The 25,656-nt window shown below is 39.0% G+C and overlaps 1 protein-coding gene across 2 annotated transcripts in view; it reads left to right on the top strand.

Moving 5' to 3' along the window:
• The window catches only part of PEAK1 (pseudopodium enriched atypical kinase 1), a 209,313-nt gene that overhangs the window by 171,404 nt on the left and 12,253 nt on the right, over positions 1–25,656 (top strand). For both annotated transcript variants that reach the window (XM_081829595.1, XM_081829596.1), the window contains one exon: positions 8,793–9,538. In XM_081829595.1, the coding sequence (XP_081685721.1) occupies positions 8,793–9,538 (746 nt within the window). The remainder of the gene's footprint in view (positions 1–8,792; positions 9,539–25,656) is intronic.

Below are 25,656 nucleotides of genomic sequence, written 5' to 3' on the forward strand. Positions count from 1 at the left end.
CAGGTTGGTAGTTCTGACTTCAGATGCAAGATGAAATGCTCCAAGAAAAACAGGTACAGCCAGGGCTGGGTCATGAAAGGCTTGCTTTTTGTGCTTGAGCCAAGAAAATTGTGTCCTCTGGATCAAGTCCAAATTCTCAAGGACATATTTTTTAAGTAGAGGACTGCCATGATCAGCTTTGGTGTTAAAAAAAGAAAGAAAGAAAAAGAAAAAAAAATCTCTGTAATGACCAGTGTGGTGTGGGAGGCAAAACTGGAGACAGTGATAACAGGCGACTGTCACAGTAGTCAAGCAAGGATGATAAGACGCTGGCACACAGTTCACTGCTTCTAACCTTCTCCATCACACTTCATCTCTGAAAGGTCTGGGTCAGCAAGTGGAAAATAAGGTTTGTTATAAAGCCTATTTCTGTCATGTTGTAAATAAACTATGGCTCTGGCTTCTCACATTAGTTGAGGCAAAATCGGGCTGGGGTGGCTTTGGGAAACAGGCCTCATCATCACAGGAAGAGTGCAGTTAATACCGAGCCCCTCCATCCTTGGTGATGGTAAGGGCACAGAGGAATGGAAGGATGTGACTAGAAACTGAATTTACGGTCGTTTCTAGGAATGTATTATTGATTTGCTTTGTTGAGATATAATTTACATACCATAAGATTCAGAGGGTTCAATTCCATGAGTTTTAGTATATTCACAGAATTTTACAACGATCACCAGTATCTAATTCCAGAACATGTTTATCATCCTAAACAGCAGTCACTCTCCATTTCCATTCCCCCCATTCTCCAGCAACCACTGATCTACTTTCTGTCTCTAGGGATTTACATATTTTTGGACATTTCATGCAAGTGGGATCATACGATATGTGACCTTTGTGACTGGCTTCTCTCACTTAGCATAATATTTTCAAGGTTCATACAGGAGGTAGCATACATCAGTACTTCATATCCTCTTAGAGCTGAATAATACTCCTTTATCCATTCATCAGTTGATGGACATATGGGTTGTTTCTCCTTTTTGGCTGTTAGGAATAATGTTGCTAAGAACATTTGTGTACAAGTGGACATGTGTTTTCATTTCTCTTGGATATATCTGTAGGATTGGAGATGCTGGATCATGTAGTAAACTTTATGTTTTACTTTTTGAGTAACTACCAAACTATTTTCCAAGGTGATTGCACCATTTTAGATTCCTACTAGCAATGTGTAAGGGTTTGAATTTCTCCATATCCTCACCAACACATGTCCATCTGTTTGATTATAGCTAGCTTAGTGGAGGTGAAGTGGTGTCTCTTGGTTTGGGTTTGCATTTATCTAATGGGGAGTGATGTTGAACGTCTTTCCATGTGCTTATTGGCCATTTGCGTTTCTTCTTTGGAGAAATGTCTATGCAAATCCTTTGCTCACTTATAATGGATTATCTTTTTACGTTAAGTTATTTATAAATTCTGGATACAAGTCTCTTATCAGATATATGATTTGCACATATTTTCTCCCATTCTGTGGGTTGTCTTTTCACTTTATTGAAGTTGTTCTTTGAGGCACAAAAGTGTTTAATATTTATGAATTCCAATTTATTTTTTGTTTTTTCGCTTATGCTTTTAGGTGTCATATCTGCAAAATCATTGCCTAATCCAAGGTTGAAAAGAGTGATTCCTGTGTTTTCTTCTAAGAGTTTTACAGTTTTGGGGCACCTGGGTGGCTGTTGTTAGGTGTCTGCCTTCAGCTCAGGTCATGATCCCAGGGTCCTGGGATCAAGCCCTGCATCGGGCTCTGCTTGGCAGGAAGCCTGCTTCTCCCTCTCCCACTCCCCCTGCTTGTGTTCCCTCTCTCGCTGTGTCTCTCTCTCTGTGTCAAATAAATAAATAAAATCTTAAAAAAAAAAAAAAAGAGTTTTATGGTTTTAGTTCTTATGTTGAGATCTTTGCTATATTTTGGTTACTTTTTATATATAGTATAAGGTAGGAGTTCAATTTCATTCTTTTGTATATGGATATCCAGTTGTCCCAGCATCATATGTTGGAAAAACTACTACTTCCCCATTGAATTGTCTTGGCACCCTTGTTGGAAATTGATTGACCATAAATATACAGGTATATTTTTATACTCTCAATTCTAGTCCATTCATCTATATTTCTATTCTTGGTACACACAATCTTTTTTAAAAAATTTTAATTGAAGTATAGTTGATGTACAACTATTAGTTTTAGGTGCACAACATAGTGATTCAACACTTACAGACATTACAAAATGCTCACCAAGATTAGTGTAGTTACCATCTGTCATCATAAAGTTATTACAGTATTATTGACTCTATTCCTTATGCTGTACTTTTCATCCCTGTGACTTTATTTATTTTATAACTGGAAGTTTATACCTCTTAATCCCTTTCACCCATCCCCCTAACACACAGTACATACAATCTTTGAAATTGGGAAATGTGACTTCTCCAATTTTGTTCTTCTTTTTAAGATGTTTTTTGGTTACTTTAGATCCATTGTATTGCCATATGAATTTTAGGATCCTCCTGTCAATTCCTGCAAGAAGGCCAGCTGGGTTTTTGATAGGGATTACATTAAATCTTCAGAACAATTTGGGGAGTGTTTCCATCTTAGCATATTAAGTCTCTGATCTGTGAACATAAGATGTTTTTCCATTTATTTAGGTCTTTAATTTCTTTCAGTGTTGTTGGATAGCTTCCAGTGTATAAGTCTTGAGTTAAATTTATTCCTAAATACTATATTGTTTTTGATGATATTATAAATGGAATTGTTTTTTAATAATAAGTTTTTGATTTTTCATTGCTAGTGTGTAGAAAATACAGTTGTTTTATGTAGAGCTTAGATCTTGCAACCTTGCTGAACTGGTATATTAGTTGTGACAATTTATTGTGGATTCCTCAGGCTTTCCTATATACAAGATTGTGTTATCTTTGATTAGAGATAGTTTTACTTCTTTTCCGATCTGGATGTTTTTGTTTCTTTTTCTTTCCTAATTGCCCTGTCTAGATCCTCCAGTGAAATGTAGAATAGAAGTGACAAGAGTGGAAATCCTTGTCTTATTCTTGATCTTACTGGGGAAATAATGGAGTTTTTTTACCAATAAGGATGATGTTCCCTTTGGGGCTTTCATAGGTTCCCTTTATCAGGTTGAGGATGTTCTCTCCTTTTCCCAGTGTGTTCAGTATTTTATCTTGAAAAGGTGTTGGATTTTCTCAAATGCTTTTTCTGCATCTGTTAAAGTGATCATGTGAGGTTTTGTCCCCCTTTTTTCTGTTTGCATGGTGTATTCCATTGATTGATTTTCAGATGTTAAAACCAACCATGCATTCCTGGGACAAATCCAACTTTGTCATGGTGTATAATCTTTTTTATATGTTGCTAGATTCAGTTTGCTAGTATTTTATAAATATTTTTTGTGTCTGTATTCATAAGGGTTATTAGTCTCTAGTTTTCTTGTGATGCGTTTGTCTGATTTTGGTGTGTAAGTAATATTGGCTTCATAGATTTCAAGCTGGGAAGTGCTCCCTCCCCTTCTATTTTTGGAAGAGTTTGTGCAAGATTGATATTAGTTTTTCTTTAAACATTTGGTAAAGGGGCACCTGGGTGGCTCAGTCGTTAAGCGTCTGCCTTCGGCTCAGGTCATGATCCCAGTGTCCTGGGATCGAGCCCCACATCAGGCTCCCTGCTCGGCGGGAAGCCCGCTTCTCCCTCTTCCACTCCCTCTGTTTGTGTTCCTGCTCTCGCTATCTCTCTCTCTGTCAAATAAATAAATAAAATCTTTTAAAAAATAAATAAGTAAACATTTGGTAGAATTCATCAATAAAGCCATGTTGCCCTGGACTTTTCTTTGTGGGAATATTTTAAATTATTAATTCAGTATCTTTTCTTGTTATAGGTACCTCTATAATTTTACCACTTATTTTTTTCCAGTTCTAATTTATACTTTTAGTCATTCAAGAAACATTTTTTTAAAGATTTATTTATTTATTTGAGAGAGAGAGAAAAAGAGTGATGCACGGGTGGGGGGAGGGGCAGAGGGAGAGAGAGAGAATCTCAAGCAGACTCCCTGCTGAGCACAGAACCCGATGCAGGGCTCAATCCCAGGATCCCTAGATCATGACCTGAGCCAAAATCAAGAGTCGGATGCTTAACTGCCTGAGCCATCCAGGCACCCTAAGAAACATTTATTGAGCATCTTTTATATCCAGGCCCTGTCTTGACATAGAGGACACAATAATGAATCAAGCGAAGTTCTGGCCCTCTTAGCATTCTCATATTCTTTGTCTCTCTCATTCTTATGCTGTACACACACACACACACACACACACACACACACACATTTTTTTGTTTATATTTATATGTAATATAGCTCTCTTCCTTGTAAAAAATATTTATTTGCCAAATGTCATTGGTGGAGAAAGGTGGTCCTTAGGTTGGCTATATGTATTGTCATAGTTCTCTTCTCATTTCTAGGTGTTCTTAGAGAGAGTTGCAGGAATAGGAAATGGAATATAGTGTTAGTATAATCACAGTTTATATTGGTGCCCACACTAGGCATTGCTACAAGGACATGATTTTAATAAAAACAAACCACCATCTTTATTCATTATCACCCTCAGAACCATCTGGTGCCTTCTATCTGACCATCAGTAGGAGCATGTATTAGTTTCCTAGGGCTGCTGTAACAAAGTACCATAACTTGGGTTCCTTAAAACAAGAGAAATTTATTCTCTCAATAGTTTTGGAGGCTAGAAGTCTGAAATCAAGGTGTTAGCAAGGCCATGCTTTCTCTGAGGCTCTGGATAGAATCCTTCCTTATCTCTCTCTAGCATCTAGTGGTGGCCATCAATCCTTGACACCCTTGGCTTGCAGCTGGATTATTCCATTCTCTACCTCTGTCACCACATGGTGTTCTCCCTTTTGTCTCTTTTTATATGGTATTTCCTCTTTTTATAAGGACACAAGTCATATTGGATTAAGGTCCACCCTAATGACCTCATCTTAACTTGATTATCTCTGTAAAGACTCTATTTCTAAATAAGGTTATATTCACAGGTACCAGAGGTTATGACTTCAACATTTTGGGAGAGAGGACATAATTCATCCCATAACAGAGCATTTTACTCTTACTCTGAGATATTCAATAAGGCCTCATTTAAATAACATTACTAATTATAATAACTTCTATAAAAGTTCCATGGTATATTTCTCTGCCTTTAAAAAAATGTCTCTCCCTATTATACAATGAGCCCAAAAGATGTCATTGATCACAGGTGTATTTGTTTATACATTATGTGTTTACCACAAGTGTAGCTACCATCTGTCACCATACATCACTGTTACAAGAGCATGGATTATATTCCTTTTGCCATGCCTTTTGTTCCATGACTTACTCATTCCGTAAGTGGAAGTGAGGAACCTCCATACTGGTTCCCACAGTGGCTATACCAATTTACATTCCAACCAACAGTATATGAGGGGTCCTTTTTCTCTACATCCTCGCCAGCACTTGTCATTTCTTGTCTTTCTTATTTTAGCCATTCTAACAGGTGTAAGGAGAAATCTCATTGGGGTTTTGATTTGCATTTCCCTCACGAGTAGTGATGTTGAGCATCTTTTCATGTGTCTGTTGGCCATCTGTATGTTTTCTTTATCTATTCAGGTCCTCTGCCCATTTTTTAGTTAAATTGTTTGGTTTTTGTTGTTGAGTTGGATAAGTTCTTTATATATTTTGGATATTAACCCCTTATAAGACATATCATTTGCAAGTATCTTCTCCCATTCAGTAGGTTGCCTTTTTGTTCAGTTGATGGTTTCCTTTGCTGTGCAAAAGATTTTTGTTTTGTTTTATTTTGATGTAGTCCCAGTAGTTTGTTTTTGCTTTTGTTGCCTTAGGAGACATATCTAGAAAAATATTACTATAGCTGATGTCAAAAAAATTACTGCTTGTGTTCTCTTCTAGGGTTTCTTTGGTTTCAGGTCCCATATTTAGGTCTTAAATTCATTTTGAGTTTATTTTTGTGTATGGTGTTAAAAGGTGATCCAGTTTCATTCTTTTACAGGCAGCTGTCCAGTTTTCCCAGCACCATTTACTGAAGAGACTGTCTTTTCCTCATTGTATATTTTTGCCTCTTTTGTCATAGATTAATTAACCATATAGTTGTGGGTTTGTTTCTGGGCTCTCTATTCTGTTCTGTTGATCTGTGTATCTATTTTTGTGTCAGTACTATACTGTTTTGATTACCATAGCTTTTCAGTATAATTTGAAATCTGAAATTGTGGTACCTCCAACTTTTTCTTTCTCAAGATTGCTTTAGCTATTTGGTATCTTCTATGGTTCCATACAAATTTTGGTGTTATTTGTTCTAGGTCCGTGAAAAATAGTGTTGGTATTTTGATAAGGATTGTATTGAATCTGTAGATTCTTTTGGGCAATTTAGACATTTTAACAATATTAATTCTTCCAGTTCATGAGCATGGAATATCTTTCCATTTGTTTGTGTCATCTCCATTTTCCTTCATCAGTGTTTTATAGTTTTCAGAGTACAGGTCTTTCACCTTTTTGGTTAAGGTTATTCCTAAGTTTTTGGTGCAATTATAAATGGGACTGTTTTCTTAATTTCTTTTTCTGCTACTTCATTATTAGTATACAGAAGCACTACCAGTTTCTGGGTATTAATTTTGTATCATGCAACTTTCTTGAATTCATTTATTACTTCTAGTTGTTTTTTGGTGGAGTCTTTAAGGTTTTCTATGTATAGTATCATGTTGTCTGCAAATAGTGACAGTTTAACTTCTTCTTTACCAATATGGATGACTCATTTCTTTTTCTTGTCTGATTACTGTGGCTAGGATTTCCATTACTATGTTGAGTAAAGGTGGCGAGAGTGGACATCCTTGTCTTGTCCCAGATCTTAGAGGAAAAGCTCTCAGTTTTTCACCATTGAGTATGTTACCAATGGCTTTTTCATATATGGCCTTTATTATGTTGAGGTATGTTTCCTCTAACCCGACTTTGTCAAGAGTTTTTATCATGAATGAACATCTATTACCATGAGCATTTGATTTTTATCCTTTGTTTTGTTGATGTGGTGTATCACATTGATTGATTTGTGACTACTGAACCATCCTTGCATCCCCAGAATAAATCTCACTTGATCGTAGTGAATGATCTTTTTAATGTATTGTTCAATTCAATTTGCAAATATTTTGTTGAGGATTTTTGCATCTATGTTCATCAGGGTTATTGGCCTCTAGTTCTCTTTTTTGTGTATGGTGTCCTTGTCTGCTGTTGGTATCAGGGTGATACTGGCCTCGTGTTTATTTGTATTATCATGTATTTGGAAGCTTTCCTTCTTTTTCTATTTTTTAGAATAGTTAAGGAAGAATAGTTATTATCTCTTCTTTAAATGTTTGGTAGAATTCACCTGTGAACCCATCTGGTCCTGGACTTCTGTTTGTTGGGATTTTTTTTTAATTACCAATTCAATTTCATTACTTGTAGTCGATCTGTTCAGATTTTCTATTTCTTCCTGATTCAGTTTTGGAAGATTGTATGTTTCTAGGAATTTATTCATTTCTTCTAGGTTGTTTAATTTGTTGGCATATAACATTTTGTAGTTTTCTCTTATATTCCTTTGTATTTCTGTTGTGTCAGTGTTACTTCTCTTTTGCTTCTGATTTTATTTGGGTCCTTTCTTTTTTTTTTCTTAATGAGTCTAGCTGAGGGTTTATCAATTTTCTTTATCTTTTCAAAGAACAGCTCTTGGTTTCATTGATTTTTTTTTTCTTTTTTAGTCTCTATGCCATTTATTTCTGCTCTAATCTTTATTGTTTCCTTCCTTCTCATCACCTTGGGTTTTGTTTGTTCTTCTTTTTCTAGTTCCTTTAGGTGTAAGGTTAGATTTTTTTTTTTATTCAAGCTTTTCCTTGTTTCTTGAGGTAGGCCTTTATTGCTATATATTTCCCTCTTAGAACTGCTTTTGCCGCATCCCAAGGATTTTGGATATTTTCATATTCACACATCTGCATTTTATAATCTTCTAAGTGCAAGTGCTAGAAAGGAAGCAGAGTAATTGATTCTATAATTAGGGCTTGTAGGAGATGTTCAAAAGCAGTATTGTCCAAATCATAGTTTATATACCCCCCCATAATAAAACAAAATCACGTAAGAGTTTGTGAAGGATGTTTGGAACAGCAGTTGATTGCTCATATATATTGTTCCCTTTATCCCAATCACAAGAATTTATACATAAACCAGTTTAAGACCAGTGCTAGAATCCATCTCTGTAGTGAAATAAAATAACATGGTTTATGGAATCATATTCATATGTGTTGGATTGAAAATGACAAGTGCTATATACATTACAGTGTAACTTTGGAACAAAGTTAAAAGAACAGAATAGTATCTTCTGAGCATCAGTCTAGTGGTCCCATTGCTAGTTTCAATTTTTTAAAATGCTTCCAAGTATTTTTCTTAATCCACAAATGCTTTAATCTCTACTCTGTCACAATGAAATTATTTGAGTGTCTGTCACTCTTTCATATTCTAGTGGGGTAAATATAGCACTCTTGGAGGCAGGAATAGAGAATCTCAATTCTTTTTTTGAAAACAAAGCCCATTACTCTGTTCTCTGGCACAGAAATGCTGAGACATTGTTCACATTTTGAATTAAGTCATTGACTTCTTATATTCTCATGGCCACATCATTTATTTCTCCTAAAGTTTCAATTATGTAACAAGAATAAAAACTTAACTATTATTTTTCTTTCTTTCTTTTAAAACAATACAGGGCAATCTAGAGCAGCCATGATACCACCCAAGCAGCCACGGCAGCCTAAGGGAACTTTGGATGATGCCATTGTCTTTAATGGGAAAACAGACCAAGAAGCACCTAATGCTTCCCAACCTACGCCACCCCCACTGCCAAAGAAAATGATCATAAGAGCCAATACAGAGCCAATCCCCAAAGACCTCCAAAAATCCATGGAAACGAGTCTTTGTGTAATGGCAAATCCCACCTATGATATCGACCCCAACTGGGATGCCAGTAGTGCTGGCTCTTCCATCAGTTATGAACTCAAGGGACTAGACATTGAGTCTTATGACTCTTTAGAAAGACCTTTGCACAAGGAGAGACCTGTCCCCTCAGCGGCAAACAGTATCTCCAGCTTAACCACTCTCAGTATTAAGGATAGATTTTCCAACAGCATGGAGTCCCTGTCCAGCCGGCGTGGTCCCTCTTGCAGACAGGGACAAAGCATGCAGAAGCCACAGAGACAAGCACTTTATCGAGGACTTGAGAATCGGGAAGAAGTGGTGGGTAAAATCCGAAGCCTTCATACAGATGCCTTGAAGAAACTGGCTGTAAAATGTGAAGACCTCTTCATGGCTGGACAGAAAGACCAGCTCCGTTTTGGGGTGGACAGCTGGTCAGACTTCAGGCTAACCAGTGACAAGCCATGTTGTGAGGCAGGTGATGCCGTTTACTATACAGCTTCATATGCAAAAGATCCACTTAATAACTATGCAGTCAAGGTAAGAAAATATTATAAATCTGATTTTAATCTTATCCAACACACTGTTATTGGGATGGGTCTGCTCTTCTTTCCTGCATTCCTCCATCCAGCAAAAAGTTATTGATCATCCATCTACCTTACACCCAATATTGTAATAAGCTGTGACTGTTTGCAGAGGCTACCTGTACAAATAGATCTGTTATGTGCCTTCCACTCTATGTTTCTGTCTTTATTCTCTAACAAATAAGAGACCCTTGTTTGCCTCTACTCTAGGACTCTTCTGCTTCTTGGAGAAACATTTTAATAGAGGAAAATAACCAGTATTTGTTGATGTGCCAGGAACATTATTGGTGTTACATAATTTGATCTTTATGAGGTTAAGATCTTTTTATCCATTTGACAGATGAGGAAAATAAAGCTCAGACAGGTGAACTGACATGCTTAGGGTCACACACCTAGTAATTAGTAGAGCTGGGATTTAAACAGAGTTCTCTCTGATTCCATAGCCTACACTTTATCCATTATGTCACATATTAATTTCTTAACTGTATATTGCCCATTCTAGACAAACCACTTCTTCAAGAAAGCTAAAACTCTTAACATCAAGAATTCTTGTCCAATTACATTCACTGTAAATAAGCCATAGTTTTCATCAATGTAATAAATAAAGCATGGACTTTGTTACATTTCCATTTTCATTTGTCTCAAGGTATTTTTTTATTTCTTGATTTCTTCTTTGACCCATTAGTTGTTCAGTAGCATGTTGTTTAATCTCCACGAATTTATGAATTTCCCAGTTTTCCTTGTGTAATTTCTAGTTTCATACCACTGTGATCAGAAAAGATGCTTGATAAAATTTCAATCCTCTTAAATTTATTAAGTCTTGTGGCTTAACATATGATCTGTCTTGGAAAATGTTCCATGTGCACTCAGAAGAATGTGTATTCCTTTGCTTTTGAATGGAATGTTCTGTATATATCTGTTAAGCCCTTCTGGTCTGCTGTGTCATTTAAGGCTGATGATTCCTTGTTGATTTTTTTGTCTGGATGATTGATCCATTGATTTAAATCTCCTACTATTATTGTATTGCTGTCAATTTCATCCTTTAGGTCTGTTAGTATTTGCTTTATATATTTAGGTCCTCCTATGTTGAGTGCATAAATATTAACAAATGTTATAGCCTCTTGTTGGATTGATCCTTCTGTCATTATGTAACTCCCTTCTTTGTCTCTTAACACAGCCTTTGTTTTAAAGTCTATTATGTGTGATATAAGTATAACTTCCCTAGTTTTTTTTTGGTTTTCATTTGCATGGAATATCTTTTTTGGTCCCTTCACTTTCAGTCTGTATGTGTCCATACATCTAAAGTGAGTCTCTTTTAGACAGCATATAGATGGGTCTTATTTTTTTAATCCATTCAGCCACTTTGTGTCTTTGGATTGGAGAATTTATCCATTTACATTTGAAGTAATTATTGATAGTTTGTGCTTATTGCCATTTTGTTAATTGTTTGGGCTGTTTTTGTAGGTCCTCTCTCTTTCTTCTCTTGATCTCTTCCTTTGTAGTTTCTTTAATGGTACACTTACATTGTTTTATCTTTTGTGTTTTTGCCTTATGGTTACCATGAGCTTACATATAACAACTTATATCTATAAAAGTCTATTTGAAATTGATTACAACTTAAGCTTCATTCCATTGTAAAGCTCAAAATCATTGCTCTTCCCTCCACACATTTTATGGTTTCTTTTTCATTTTATGTTTTTGATGTCACAATTTACATCTTTTTATTTTGTGTATCCCTTAACTAATTGTTGTAATCATAGTTATTTTTACTAGTTTTGTCTTTCAGTCTTTATACTAGCTTTATAAATGATTGATCCACTCACTTTACTATATGTTTACCTTTCCAGTGATATTTATTCTTTAATATGTGTTCTTGTTACTAATTAGTGCTTTTTTTTTTTTTCAGCTTAAAGAAGTTCCTTTGACATTTCTTGTAAGGCCAGTTTAGTAGTGGTGAACTCATTTAGCTTTTGCTTGTCTGAAAAACTCTTTCTCCTTCACTTCTGAATGATAACTTTGCTAGGTAGAGTATTCTTGGTTGGAAGTTGTTTTTGTTTTCTTTGTGTTTTTTGTGGGTTTGTTTGTGCATGTGGTCTTTTTTGGCACTTTGAATACATAGTACCACTCCCTTCTAGCTTGCAAAGTTTCTGCTGAAAAATCTATTGAGAGTCTTATGGGGGGTTCCCTTGTATATAACAAGTTGTCTTTCTCTTGCTGTTTTTAATATTTCCTTCTTATCTTTAACTTTTGACATTTTAATTATAATGTGCCTTGGTGTAGGTCTCTAATTTAGAGTTCCTAATATTTGGAACTCTCCGGGCTTCCTGGATCTGGATGTCTGTTTATTTCCCCAGGTTAGGAAAATTTTCAGCCATTATTTCTTCAAATAAGATTTCTGTCCCTTTCTCTCTCTTTTCTTTTTCTAGGAGCCCTATGATGTGAACATTGTCAATTTGATATTGTTCTCTACATCCCTTAAGCTGTCTGCACTTCTTTCTTTTTTGTTTGTTTCTGCTGCTCTGATTCAGTGAATTCCCCTCCCTCATCTTTGAGTTGACTGATCCTTTCTTTTGCTTCATCTAGTCTGCTATTGAACTCCTATAGTGTATTTTTCTTTCTTTTTTTTTTTTTAAGATTTTATTTATTTGAGAGGGAGAGAGAGAGTACGAGCAGGGGAGAGGCAAGGAGAGAGAGGGAGAGGGACAAGTAGACTCCCTGCCAAGTGGGGAGCCTGACATGGGGCTCAATCCCAGGACCCCGAGATCATGACCCAAGCCAAAGTCAGACACTTAATGAACTGAGCCACCCAGGTGCCCCAGAACCCCTATAGTGTATTTTTCAATTCAGTTATTGTATTCTTCAGCTCTGTGGCTTTCGTGTGGTACTTTCTTATATTTTTCATCTCTCTGTGTTCATCCATTTTTCTCCCCAGTTCAGTGAACATCTTTATGACCATTACTTTGAACTCTTTATCAGGTAAATTACTTATCTCCATTTCATTAATGTGCTTTTTCCTTAGGGGTTTTATCTTGTTCTTTCATTTGGTACATATTTGTCTGTTTTTTCATTTACCTTGAGTCTCTGTTTCCATACAGTAGATTATACAGCCAGCTCTCTCAGCCATAAAGGAGTGGTCTTATGTAGATGAACCATGTCATTCAACCCTACCCCACCTCTTTGTCATCTCTCAAATTTGTGCCTGTTCAAGCAGTCTATTATATTTTTAATAGCTCCCAGTAGTTGAGAATATGCCAAGACCTATCAGTGTCCCAAAGGGGAGAGTCTCAACACCTAAATTCAGGCTGACTGGAAGCCAGACCCTCAGGCATCTGCTTTTTAAAAATGCAAATATATACAGTCCTGTGGGACTGTAAGCATAGGCGGATCTGGAGGTATCCTCTGGGAAGCAGTTACAGACATCAGGGTTCTAGACAAGGGTATCTTGTGTGATCCTGGTGAGCTGGAGCAAAGCAGAGAGAAAGCACCAAGATGGTATCATAGCCTATGTTCCTTCAGAGCAGCTCCCTAGGCCACTAAATATATGCCAAACCTGAAGTCTGCCCCTCAGGCCAATGATCCAGGACATGCAAAGAGGCCTTCCTCACAGAAAGACTAGGGAGTGTGCCTCAGACCACTCTCTGTACAGTGCCCTGAGAGTGGAAGCCTGCCAGAAACTGTCTCTCTGCCACAGTCCTATGGGACCCAGGAAAGCAGGCTCCCAGCCACCAGAGCCAGGTGATCTAGGAGCATCTTCTGGGCAGCAACCATATAACCTGGGACACCAGACAAAAAACAGAACACCGGATGTGTGTACAGCTCCCCTCCAGGAGACCCTGGCACTCTGGAGCTTGGCAGAGGGTAAGTGGAAAGATAGCATCCTCTCTCGAGGTTTTTGGAAGGTTTATAGTCAGCCCCATGGTTAGCTAATAGGCCTCCTTCACAGAAAGACCAAGCTCTCCTGGGGTCTGTTACCCCTTGCTCTGCCCTGGGGGTGGTAAGTTTTTAAGAACTCTTTCTCCATTGGTTACAGTTCTGTGGAACCCATGAGCATAAGCCTCACTGGCTGCCAGAGCCAGATGATATAGAGCTGTCCCCTGATAGTAATAACAAAATTCAGGGTGTCAGACAGGGGTATAAGCTTTTTTCTGGGTGATACCTATTATTACAGTCCCATGGGACCAGGAACACAAACTCACCTGGCCTCCAGAGCCAGGCAATCAAGAGGCGTCCCCTAGACAACAGCCATAAAACTCAGGCCACCAGACACACATAAAAGTTCCATTCTGTGGGATACTGGTGCCCTGGAGCCTGGCAAAGGGAAAGCATAAAGATGGTACCTGCTAGTCTTTGTCCCTGGAAAGTGTTCCAGCAGGCTCCTAGATGTGTATGTTAAATTAGATGTCTGCCCCTCACACCGGTGCTTTAATATAAGCAGGTGAGCCTCCTTCACTTTAAGTCCAGGCACAATTGGCTGCCTCTTGGGTGGGGAAGTCCCAGCAGGTAGGTTCTTTAAGAAGGGTTTCTCAGATTGCTACAGTCTTGTGGGTCTCAGGACACAAGCCCTGTTGGGTTTCAAAGTTAGATGTTTTGGAGACTTGTCTCTCAAGTGTATGCCTTAAAGGTTGGGATACCTGATGTAGGATTTAAACCCTTCACTCCTCAGGGAGAAGCTCCAGGTTTTGAGTTCCCTCCCTGTTATGGGATGCTGCACCAGGGGTGGAGTTTATGGCAAGATTGTGTCCGATTCTCTCCTACCCATGTCAGTGTGGTTTTCTTCTTGTTTGCCCAGTGTGTAGTCATCATTCAGCCAGCCTTTGGATTTCTTTTTTTAAGATTTTTTATTTATTTATTTGAGAGAGAGAGCAAGCATGAGCAGTGGTGGGGAGGGGCAGAGGGAGAAGCAGACACCCCGCTGGGCAGGGAGCTGGACGTGGGACTTGATTCCCAGCACCCTGAGATCATGACCTGAGCCGAAGGCAGACGCTTCACCAACTGAGCCACCCAGGCACCCCAGCCTTTGGATTTTCTTAAAAGGAAATTGTTCCATATGTGGCTGTAGACTCAGTGTGTCCATGGATCTTCCTACCTTGCTATCGTAAACTGAAACCCAATAAAGAATGGACTTTGAAGTCCAAAAGATCGGGGTTCAAGTCCTGGCTCTGCTCCTTAGTAGCTTTGTCACAAGTTGCTACTCTGAGTCTCAATTTCCTTAGCTTTAAAAGAGGATAATAATGGTACCGATCTTTGGGGCTGTTTGGCTAAAGGAGGATAAAACATCCCGGATAAGGGGCTCCTGAGTGACTCAGTTGGTTAAGTGTCCTCCTTTGGCTCAGGTCATGATCTCAGGGTCCTAGGATCGAGTCCCACGTCCGGCTCCCTGCTCAGCGGGGAGTCTGCTTCTCCCTCTCCCTCTGCCTCTCCTCCTTCTGGTGCTTGCTCTCTCTCTCGTGCTCACTCTCCCTTTTTTTCTCAAATAAATAAATAAATAAATAAATCCCTGATGAGTGTTCACTCCTTTCGCTCTCCAGTAGTGTCTTCCCTAGGTTACTTTAAGAGCCTTAATTTCCTCCTCTTTAAGATGTTTACAGTGATAGTCTGTAGGATTGGGGTTAGGATCAAGGGATCTAATGCATGTGAGTCTTTAAAAACACGAAGTTCTAGGTAAACAGGTAATGTTCTTCATGCCCATAGTCCCTTTTTATTGAATCTATTTCCTGGTTCAAAACCAATTAACATATCTAAATGACTTTTACATGTTAATTTGGCTTAGAAAGACAGATGGTGTCTTAGTAAATTAATGGATAAGGTAAACAATTGGCTTTACCTGTCATGACAGAATACATATTTGGACCAGACCTTCAGCTCCTCTCTGCGGTTGCAGCACCCACACCACTTAACTGTCTGGTGACACTGGCAGAGTGACCCTGGGCCCTGGCCCACACTTTTTAAATTAAACTGAGGGATAGACTGCAGAGAGGGGAGCTGGATTCTAGTTAATACATTACTGTTGAGTCTAAAAAGGCATTTTGAGATTCTCTGTAGCACTCAAGAGCTGTTAAGTCAGTTGGGGTTATGGTGCCTCATCTATCTTGGGCCTTTATTGCTATAAGATCGCCAATGCAGGATGAGTACCTATTTCAGAATGGGGCATTGAACTATCTGTTCTTTCAAAACAATTGAGAAGTAGGGCTTGACTAACTTTATGTATTATTGCTGTGCAATCTTGTCTCTTTCCCAAATCAATGGTCTAGTATTGATTTCTTTGCTTGTAATGATGCAGAAGCAATCTCCAAAGAACAGGTGGCGAGTGGTTATATACTGGGAGTTTTTGGCAGGTTTGGGAAAGGATGTTTTACACTAAATGGTGAATATAAATGTCTCTTTGAAGACCCTCTGGGTGTTTCTAGAAGTACCCAATTGATTGTACAACCTTAGAGGAATAAACTACCAGGACACTGTGAACCCTACTTTTGCAGATGTAAGCAGAAGAGAACAGCAGTTGGCCCACACAAACAAGTTTGTCTTCTTAAAATATCCCTTCCCATACTAATGGAATTTAGAGTAGGCTAACAGGTGTGATTGTCTCTTGAAGAGACTAAAAGGTCTTTAAAATGTTGCAAAAGGAAATCAGTGCTAGAATTTAGCAATTTGAAAGCCAAAGGATACTGCCCCCTTAAATGCCAAGTCTACTGCAGTGATAGAGTACTAAGATCGTTACTTTGGGTGTTGTCTTAGTTTGCTCAGGCTGCTATAACAAAATACCATAGACCGGGTGGCTTAAACAATAGAAATTAATTTTGTCACGGTTCTGAAGACCAGAAAGTCCAAGATAAAGGTTCTGGCTGATATAATTTCTAGTGAGAACTCTCTTTCTAGCTTGCAGATGGTTGCCTTCTCACCATATCTTTAACATGGCCAAGAGGGGATGGAGGCTGTCTGGTGTCTCTTCTTATAAGGATACTAATCCATATCAGGGCCCCTCCCTTATGACCATTTCACCTTAATTACCTCTTTGTAGACCCTATCTCCAAATATGGTCCAATTGTGCCTTCCATGTGTTCCAAGACTCAATTTCCAATGTGGAGGGGGGGCATACTTCCCACACAGCACCAAGCAATTCTTGGACACCAAAAGGGTGTCCTACAATTCAACTCAATTCAACTTATCTACCTGGAGATGGCACCATATCTCACAGGTCAAGGGTTCAGTCTACCTGTCCCCCTCCACAAACATCAGACACCAGTCACAAGCGCAGGTTGTTACCTGTGCTTCTGACCAACAGGCTATAAATCAGAGGTTCCCACAACACCCTCCTTGGGTTCAAATAATTTGCTAGATCAGCTCACAGAGAAGCATCTTACTTACTAGATCACCAGCTTATTAGAAAAGGATATAACTCATGGAGCACTGGGTGTTACACGAAAACAATGCATCGTGGATCACTACATCAAAAACTAATGATGTATTGTATGGTGACTAACATAACATAATAAAATTAAAAAAAAAAAAAAGAAAGAAAAGGATATAACTCAAGAACAGCCAGATAGAGGAGATGCATAGAGCAAGGTATGGAGAAAGGGCACAGAACTTCCATGTGCACCGTACTTCCCAAATCTCCATCTGTTCACTAACTTGGAAGCTCTTCAAACTATCCTTTTGGGGGTTTGTGGAGGCTTCATTACATAGTCATGGTTAATTAAATCATTGGTGATTGGCTATTGATTCAACTTCCAGCCACTCTCCCTCTCCTGAGGAGTTTGGAGGTCCGGGTGGGACTGCAAATTCCAACGCTTCAATCGCGTGCATGGTTGGTTCCCCTGGCAACCAGCCCCCATCCCTAAGTGGGGTCCAAAAGTCACCTTATTAACATAACAAGAGACACCTTTGTCACTCTCAGTACTTATGAAATTCCAAGGGTTTGGGTTACTGTGAGTCAGGAACCATGAATGAAGACTAAATATATTTGAGAAATATATATTTGACTTTCTCTTATAAATCACAATATCTCAGGGGTTAGCACTTCAACATACGAATTTTCAAGACTCAGAATTCAGTCTATAGCATTCTGCCCCTTACCCTCCCCAAATTCATGTTCTTATCACATGCAAAATATATTCAGTTCATCCCAATAGGCCCAAAGGTCTTAAATCATTCCAGCATCAACTCTAAAGTCCAAAGTCTCATCTAAATATCATCTAAATCAGATATGGGTGTAACTCAGGGTCTGATTCATCCTGAGGCAGATTTCCTCTCTAAGCCATGACCCTATGAAACTAGACAAGTTATGTGCTTCCAAAATACAGTGGTGGCCAAAGAAAATAAAAACACTAATTTGAAAAGATCTGTGTACCCCTATGTTTATTGCAGCATTATTCACAATAGCCAAGATATGGAAGCAGCCCAGATGTCTATCTATAGATGAATGGATAAAGAAGATGTATATATACACAATGGAATATTACTCAGCCTAGAAAAGAATGAGATCTTGACATTTGTAAAACATGGATGGACCTAGAGGGTATAATGCTAAGTGAAATAAGTCAGACAGAGAAAGACAAATACCGTACGATTTCACTCATATGTGGAATTTAAAATCAAAACAAATGAACAGATGATAAAAAGACAAAAAAAAAAAAAAAACATCTTAAATACAGTGAATAAACTGGTGGTTGTAGGGGGGACCTGGATGGAGGGATGGGTGAAATAGGTGAGGGGAATTGAGAGTATACTTATAGTGATGAGCACTGAGTAATACATAGAATTGTTGAATCATTATATTGTACACCTGAAACTAATATAACACTATGTTAATTATATTTCAATTAAAAAAATGCAATGGTGCAGTAGGATAGACAATCCCATTCTAAAAGGGAGAATTCAGAAGGAAAGAAGTGGTGATGGATCCCAAGCAAGTTCAAAACCTAGCAAGGCAAATTCCATTAGATATGAAGGCTCACAAATAATCCTCTTTGATTCAGCACTGTACGCTCCAGGCCCACTGGGGTGGCAGCATCGCTCCCATGGCTCTGCAAAACACCCTGCTCCTTTGGCTCTTGGTAAGAGCCCCACCCACACTGCCCTCTGTGAGGCGCCATCCACATGACTCTCTGCTAGGGTAGCCTACCACTGAGGTACTGGTCATCCTGGCTTTCCAAATCTGGAGAGACAGGCCTACCCTTTGAAACCCAGGAGGAAACAGCCTTGTCTCTTAGGTTTGTGATGGGAGTAATTAGCCCTGACTATCTCTGAAATACCTTCAGGGTCATTCTTCCCTTTCCTTAAAGAATAGTGCCCTTGCACAGCTGCATAGCTCTGTGGACCAGTCCTGTAGAATCCAAAAAGGCCAACAGCTTTCCTTCATTCCATCCTGCTTTCTCTTTAGCTCAAACTGGCAGTGTCTTTGCTGGGAGAATCCTCTTTCTATTTCTGGCTTCTCCTGAGATGACTGATTAAGTCCATGAGTCACACCCCTGATCTCTTTAGACAAATGGTTGTTCAACCACGCCTTTAGTATTCTTTTTAGAACTAGCTTTCTTGTTTATTGCAGTATGGATAGGCTGAGAATTTTCCAGATCTTCAAGTCTTGGTTCCTTTTTGCTTAACAATTCCTTCTTCAATTTCTCTCTCCCCTTTTGCATTTATACTATAAGCAGTTAGAAAGAAACAAGCTGCTCCTTCACCACTTTGCTTAGAAATCTCTCTGCCAAATATACAATTTCATTGCTAGCAAGTTCTGCCTTCCATAAAATACTAGAACAGTTTAGCCAAGTTCTTTGTCATTTGTTTTTTATCATTTCTCCAGTTTCTAATAACATGTTCCTCATTTCTGTCTGATTCGTCACCAGAATCACCCGTAATGTTCATATTTCGCAATAGTCTGTTCATGATTATCTAAGCTTTTTCTGTCATGAATCTCAAAACTCTTCCAGCTTCTACCCAATTCCAAAGCTGCTTCTACATTTGTGGGTATTTGTTACAGTAGTACTCCACTTCTCAGGACCAAATCTTAGTCAGTTCAGGCTGCCATAACAAAACACCGTGGACTGACCAGATGGCTAGACAGCAGAAATGTCTTTTCTCCCAGTTCTGGAGACTGGAGGACTCTCCTCCTGGCTTGTAGACAGCTGCCTTCTTGCTGCGTCTAATGCGGGGGGGTGGGGGGGGGCACGGAGGTGAGAGCGAGGGAAAGAGTACAGCACATTAGGGGTTAGGACTTCAACATATAAATGTAGGGAGGACACAATTCAGTCCATAGCTTTATTCTGGTTTTCATTCAATGTGAATAGCTTTAGTAGTTGTATTGGTCTTAAACTAAAAGACATCACAACACATAATAAAGAAGAGTTGATTTGGAGTAAGCTGACATGGGTCCAAATTCTGAATCAATCTCTGTGTATCCCCAAGTAAGCCATGTAATCTCTCTTGGTTTTCACATGAATGGATACTAATTTCTCTACCTACCTCATAATAAGATTGTTATAATGCACATGTGTTTATGTGGTGAAACTCCTTTCCAATAATGGAAAATTACTGCTCAACATTTTTTTAGATCACTCATTATTCTTTAATATTAGGTACTGGTCTGAGTGTATTTAGATAGGTTCTGCACTTACATGCTTTCTTTCTCATTACTTCAAAGATGTAAACGTTTTTCCTTAAAATTATGAGAGAAGGGCGCCTGGGTGGCTCAGTTGGTTAAGCGACTGCCTTCGGCTCAGGTCATGATCCTGGAGTCCCTGGATCGAGTCCCGCATCGGGCTCCCTGCTTGGCAGGGAGTCTGCTTCTCCCTCTGACCCTCCCCCCTCTCATGTGCTCTCTCTCATTCTCTCTCTCTCAAATAAATAAATAAAATCTTTAAAAAAAAAAAATTATGAGAGAAAACTACTAAATGCTAACATCCTCAAGAATTTTAGCACTGCCAAAAATTGGTAACAAACTTGAGTGTCTGATATTAAGGAAAAATTTAATAGATTTTGGTAATGTCCAATGGAATGTTTGTGGCCATTAAATAGTAATTATGAAGACCATATAAAATTGTGGAAAACATTTTTTTGTAAAATATCACATGAAAATAGCAGAATACCAAATAGTATGATCATAACTTTTTAAAAAATTCACCTACAAAATGGTAATATGCAATTAATGCCTATGTTAGAGTAGTAGTAATTATAGGTGATTTTGACTGTTTTTTCAGTTAAAAAAACAATGAATTGGAGATTTTAGATCATTTGACACTGAGCTTCTTGAGGGCAGGTATCCTTAGTTATTGATCCCTATAGTTTCATCCTCTAGCACAAATTATAAATAGCTCCTATTTCATGCTACCCAGCCTTGCACACACTGGTTCTTCTCTCTGGACTGCACTTCTGGGAAGAGCACTGCCATGTACAGGTGACCTATTTCAGTATCACCTGAGGAGGGGTCCTCATTAGGTATGTACCTTCCTCTGCCGCATCCCATACCTACAGAATCAGAGTCAGTGAGGCCTGGGAAACTGCATTGTTAGCAAGCACCCCGGGTGGTTCCTACACCTTTCTAAGCCCAGTATCTTTATCTGTAAAATGGAGAAAATCCACCATTCTTCTCAAAGCCATTGTGAAAAATCACAGGAGTCAATATGTACATAGTGATGTATATAGTGCTCAGAGCATCATTTGGCACAAAGAAAACATTCAGTAAATGGTACCTATTTATTCCTCCACTCTCTTCTCATGTACCTAGAGGGCTCCTGTTTTCTTAAAGAATCCAGCTCTGTGAATTTTCTTCTCTGATGTTCTGAGAACATGTTGACAGCTCCTCTCTGGGTACCCATTCTGTACTTAGTGGATTTCTCTATCACTGCACTATCATGCTACAGTTGTACGATTCTACAACAGTACTATTATACAATTAAAATCACATGCCTCCCCTCCCCTCTGTGACACTTGAGCTTCCCAGTGTCAGGGACCATAGTTTATTAATGCTTATATCCTTGTTACATTGTTAATCTAATATATTTAGCATCAGATAGCAGTATATACTATCCAGAATAGTACCATGTACGTAATAGGCATTCAGTAAATATTTCTTGACCTTCTGTGGGTTTACAGAAATACATGTGAATAAGACAAAACCTCACCCTCAAGGGGAGCTTATATTCCAGTGGGGGGGTGGGGGAGACAAAGGCATAAATAAATCTTAAACAAGACAGATTATAATGAAGGTTCAGAGTGGTATTGTGGAAATGTAAAGATGAATGACAACTAAACAATGAAAGAAGTCATTGTTAACACTATCTCAGGACTTCACACTGTTAGTGGTGAAGGCAGTGCATGGAGAGAATACTGAAAAATTTGGCTATGGAAAGATCTGGGACCACATTTAGAGCTTTGAATGATGAATTCAGGAAGTTAGACTTTAGTTTGTGTTTTATGGGAAACGACTAAGGATTTTTAAAGAGAGGGATAACATAAGATCAATGATTTTGGAAAAACACTGTGGTGAAATGATTCCGGAAGGGTCCAGAAGGGAAACCAGTCATGATGCTATTGCAGTAGTCCAGGTAAATAATATTGAGCCCCTGAACAGTGGGAAAGAAGGGGCAAGTGGTAAAAGAGCTGAAACAGGTGGTAGACCATGTCTGGTGAGAGGCTGGATATAGGATGAGAGACCACCCCAGGAGGATGGTGATGCCATTAAATGAAATATGAATCAGAAAAGCCAGAAAGATGAGCTTTCTGTGGAGCATGCCCATAGGATAGCCAATTCTAGAGAAACCCATAGCCAGATAAAAATGTAGGTTTGGTACTCAAAAGGGAGATCAAGACTAGAAATATGGTTACCCAATCTTCTCATAGACTTGATTTAGTTCAAACTGGAAATGTATGTGATTATAGTGGAGAGTCTACAAAATCAGGAAAAGGCCTACCCATCTAAGTGACCCAAAGCAGGAACATTGGAAAAGACATAGCAGAGGGCAAGGACCCACAGATCAGAGAGTGCAGGATTGCAGAAAGCTTGAACAGAATAAGGAAAAGGCAGGAGTTCAATCTTTAGTAAACCTCAAGAAAATGCAATCTTGGTAATAATGGGAGCAGATACCAGCTGCAGCCAGTTAGAGAGTATATGGAACAGGAAGGCTGTGGAGGCAGTGAGCACAGCCTACTTTTGTAAGTGTTTTGGTGAAGGAAAGGCCAAATTGATGCCCAGACAATATTTAATCTTCAACTTCTATTTCTGTCTCATTCATGTCTCCTTTTATCCCCTCATCATCACTTGGGGAGCCACCACCCAGCAGATCAAACCTGTCTCTGTGGGCTGCATATTGGCTGGCCTCCAGCCCTTAACTTCCCTGCTCTCTAAATAAAACTTAACACAGATTTAAGCATGCACTTGAAACTTCCCTGTTCTAAATAAAATCTACCTTGCTTTTTCCTCCTTTCAAAGAATCTGGGTAGCCACTGACCAAACACATAAACCCCAAAGTAGACTCAAGACAACTTTAGAAGGGCCAGCATTCATCATTCATCATCATACACAGGAGGAAACTGAGGCCAGAGAAGAATAATTACTTTTGCAAAGGGTCACCAGCTTCATGATGGGCTGCCTCTTGCCTCCTACATGGAACCTGTCCTATTATCTCATACCTGAGTAGTGGACTGGCCCTGCCGTGCCTCAGTCTTGTCCCTGAATGGACAAATGACGTTTGCCGATAAGCAGAGTGGCCAGTTGGTAAAGTTATGGCTCAGTCTCAATGGGACATTCTTTATCACTGCTTTTATGAGATCATTTTATAATAAATGTTGCTATGTGAGACCACATAAGAAATTTGGATGAAATTACTGTGGGGAAGATTATAAAAATCTCACATAAGCAAAAAGTAGAAATTTCTGCCTTACTTTTTCAAGAGTTCCAAATTTGGGGTAGTACATATCTTCTCTTTTTGAAGGAGTCCAGGTCTTTGTTCTCAAGGAAAGAGTTCACAGAGCTTGGTGAAGATGTGCACTTCCCTGTTAGAACAGTGGGCTGTTTCCTTCTTCCACCTATGGAAGTATCTTGTTAAAAGCTTGTAGTAAGTAGAGGTGAACTGTGGACACCACCATCTTTTATTGTATTTGACTCCAGAGTCTTTGTTTATCTCATCTGGGTGGATGCTGAGAAAGCAAGACACTAAATGAAAAAGCATTAACAGGAATAACTGATTGGTAGGAGTTTACAACTAGTTCAGACTATCAACACAGGCAATTAATTACTGGCTTAGTAATAAGGAAAAAACTATAGAGGGAAAACCACTTCCACTTTCATAATTCAGTACAAGTATGTTCCAATATTGAAACTTCACAGACAGCCATTGGTCAGCACCCAACTGTACATACTCGTAGCCATCATAGGTCAGTGTCCACTTCATTTCAGGGCTGAATGCAGACGGAAGTTCCTAAGAGTGTCAACTGGGAATTGGTTTAGGAAGGAAGGGGTTTGGGTACTCACGTAAATCTGGAATCAAAATGAATAGTCTAGTGGGAAAAGGAAGCCATGGCTCTCGTGAATAAGGTGAGAAAACAGTTGGGAATTATAAATTAGGATTCAAATTAATTGAACTCCTAATCTGTGTCTGAGATGGTTATTGAACTGTGCTGTACCTCAGTTTCTCTAATGTGAACATCCTGGGTGTCATTCTGTCAACCCCAATTACTAGCTCAGAAACACAAGTGATTTTCTTTTGATCCACATGCTGAGTGAGAGCATGAAAAGATTTAGTGGGTACAAGCTACAAATGAAATAGTAAAATCTTATACAGTTGCCTTTTTGAATTTCTCTCTAGACTCCAAAATGGGTTTCTTGGGCATGTGAACATTTTTGCAGCAATTCAAGCTATAAATTATCTGGCCTACCTGACAGAGCTCATAGCAGATTCCTGTAGCATGGAGTTCTGAGTACTTGGGACCCAGATGGCATTTATATATTAAATACTTAATCCATTTTTAATATATTTGTAACAGCATTGAGTGTGTGTGGGTCTTGGCTCTGTAGCAGCAAGCAAAGCAATACTCCTAGGTCGATCAAGGAATTGAGGTCAAGGAGTGATCAGCCTGTATTATTAGAGCAAGGTTGTACCAAGGTTGTACTGGATATCTGTTTCACATTTGCGGGTTTTCATTCTATGCTTTCTCCCATTTGCAGATGTGCTTTTGTGTAATGTGACAAAATGGTGCAGATGGATGGTGTATGTGATCTTCAGTGTTTCTCACTTTTGGCCCTCTACAATTCATTCCCTACAATATCCATCTCACTTAAGGTTCACTGAGGCACTGTAAAATGTGTAATGTGAGATGGAAGTGAGGTTTCCTGCTGATAAAGTGGAAGTAGACTGAAGGTGTACTAGGCTGACTGAGCCCATCAATGGAAGAATAAAAGACAAATGTGGAATATTTTTGAAGAGTCCTGTATTTTGTAATTATTGTTTTCTTTGGGGAAAAGGAGAGGAAATTGAATGGAATGTTGAAGAACATTGTCATTTTGTGTAGGTTTGTGCAGTGCAAAACCACCAAGCCTCTAGGGCAGCCTAGACTCAGCGGACAGCCCTCATCGTTCAGATTTTACTCATTTGCGTCGTCAGGTCATGAGTGTTCATTTCTCAGATTAGTCTGCCATTGCCCCCTCCCCATCACCGTGCCAACTTCCATCTGTTTCATAAAAGCTGTTCACATAGTCTAGCTGCTCTGAGTAAATAACGCTGTGGCTACACCAGATCAAATGTAGCCTTTCTCAGTATGTTGTATAGACGTATTGCACAATGTGCCTTGCTCTGTGTTAGGCCCTGCTGATACAAATATCTGGTCTTCAGACCCAAAAAGTGTGCTGTCTGTAATAACAGAGATGTATACAAGAAACACAGAAAGGAGGTTTAGGGTATTCAGTGCTTTCTGTCTTTGACAGAACTGACACATGATAATGGCTTTGAAAGAGTAACTAGAAATCCCTCAGGCAGATGAGGGGTGAAGAGAGGCCCCGATCAGAGAGCACACCTGGTGGGTGGAAGCCGGGGGGCTGGCTGCTGGTAGTTCAGTATGGCAAAAGTGAAAGAAACATGAGAA

The sequence above is a fragment of the Leptonychotes weddellii genome, chromosome 9 (genome assembly GCF_054177405.1).
Source record: "Leptonychotes weddellii isolate Sample4059 chromosome 9, ASM5417740v2, whole genome shotgun sequence".
NCBI classification, from domain to species: domain Eukaryota; kingdom Metazoa; phylum Chordata; class Mammalia; order Carnivora; family Phocidae; genus Leptonychotes; species Leptonychotes weddellii.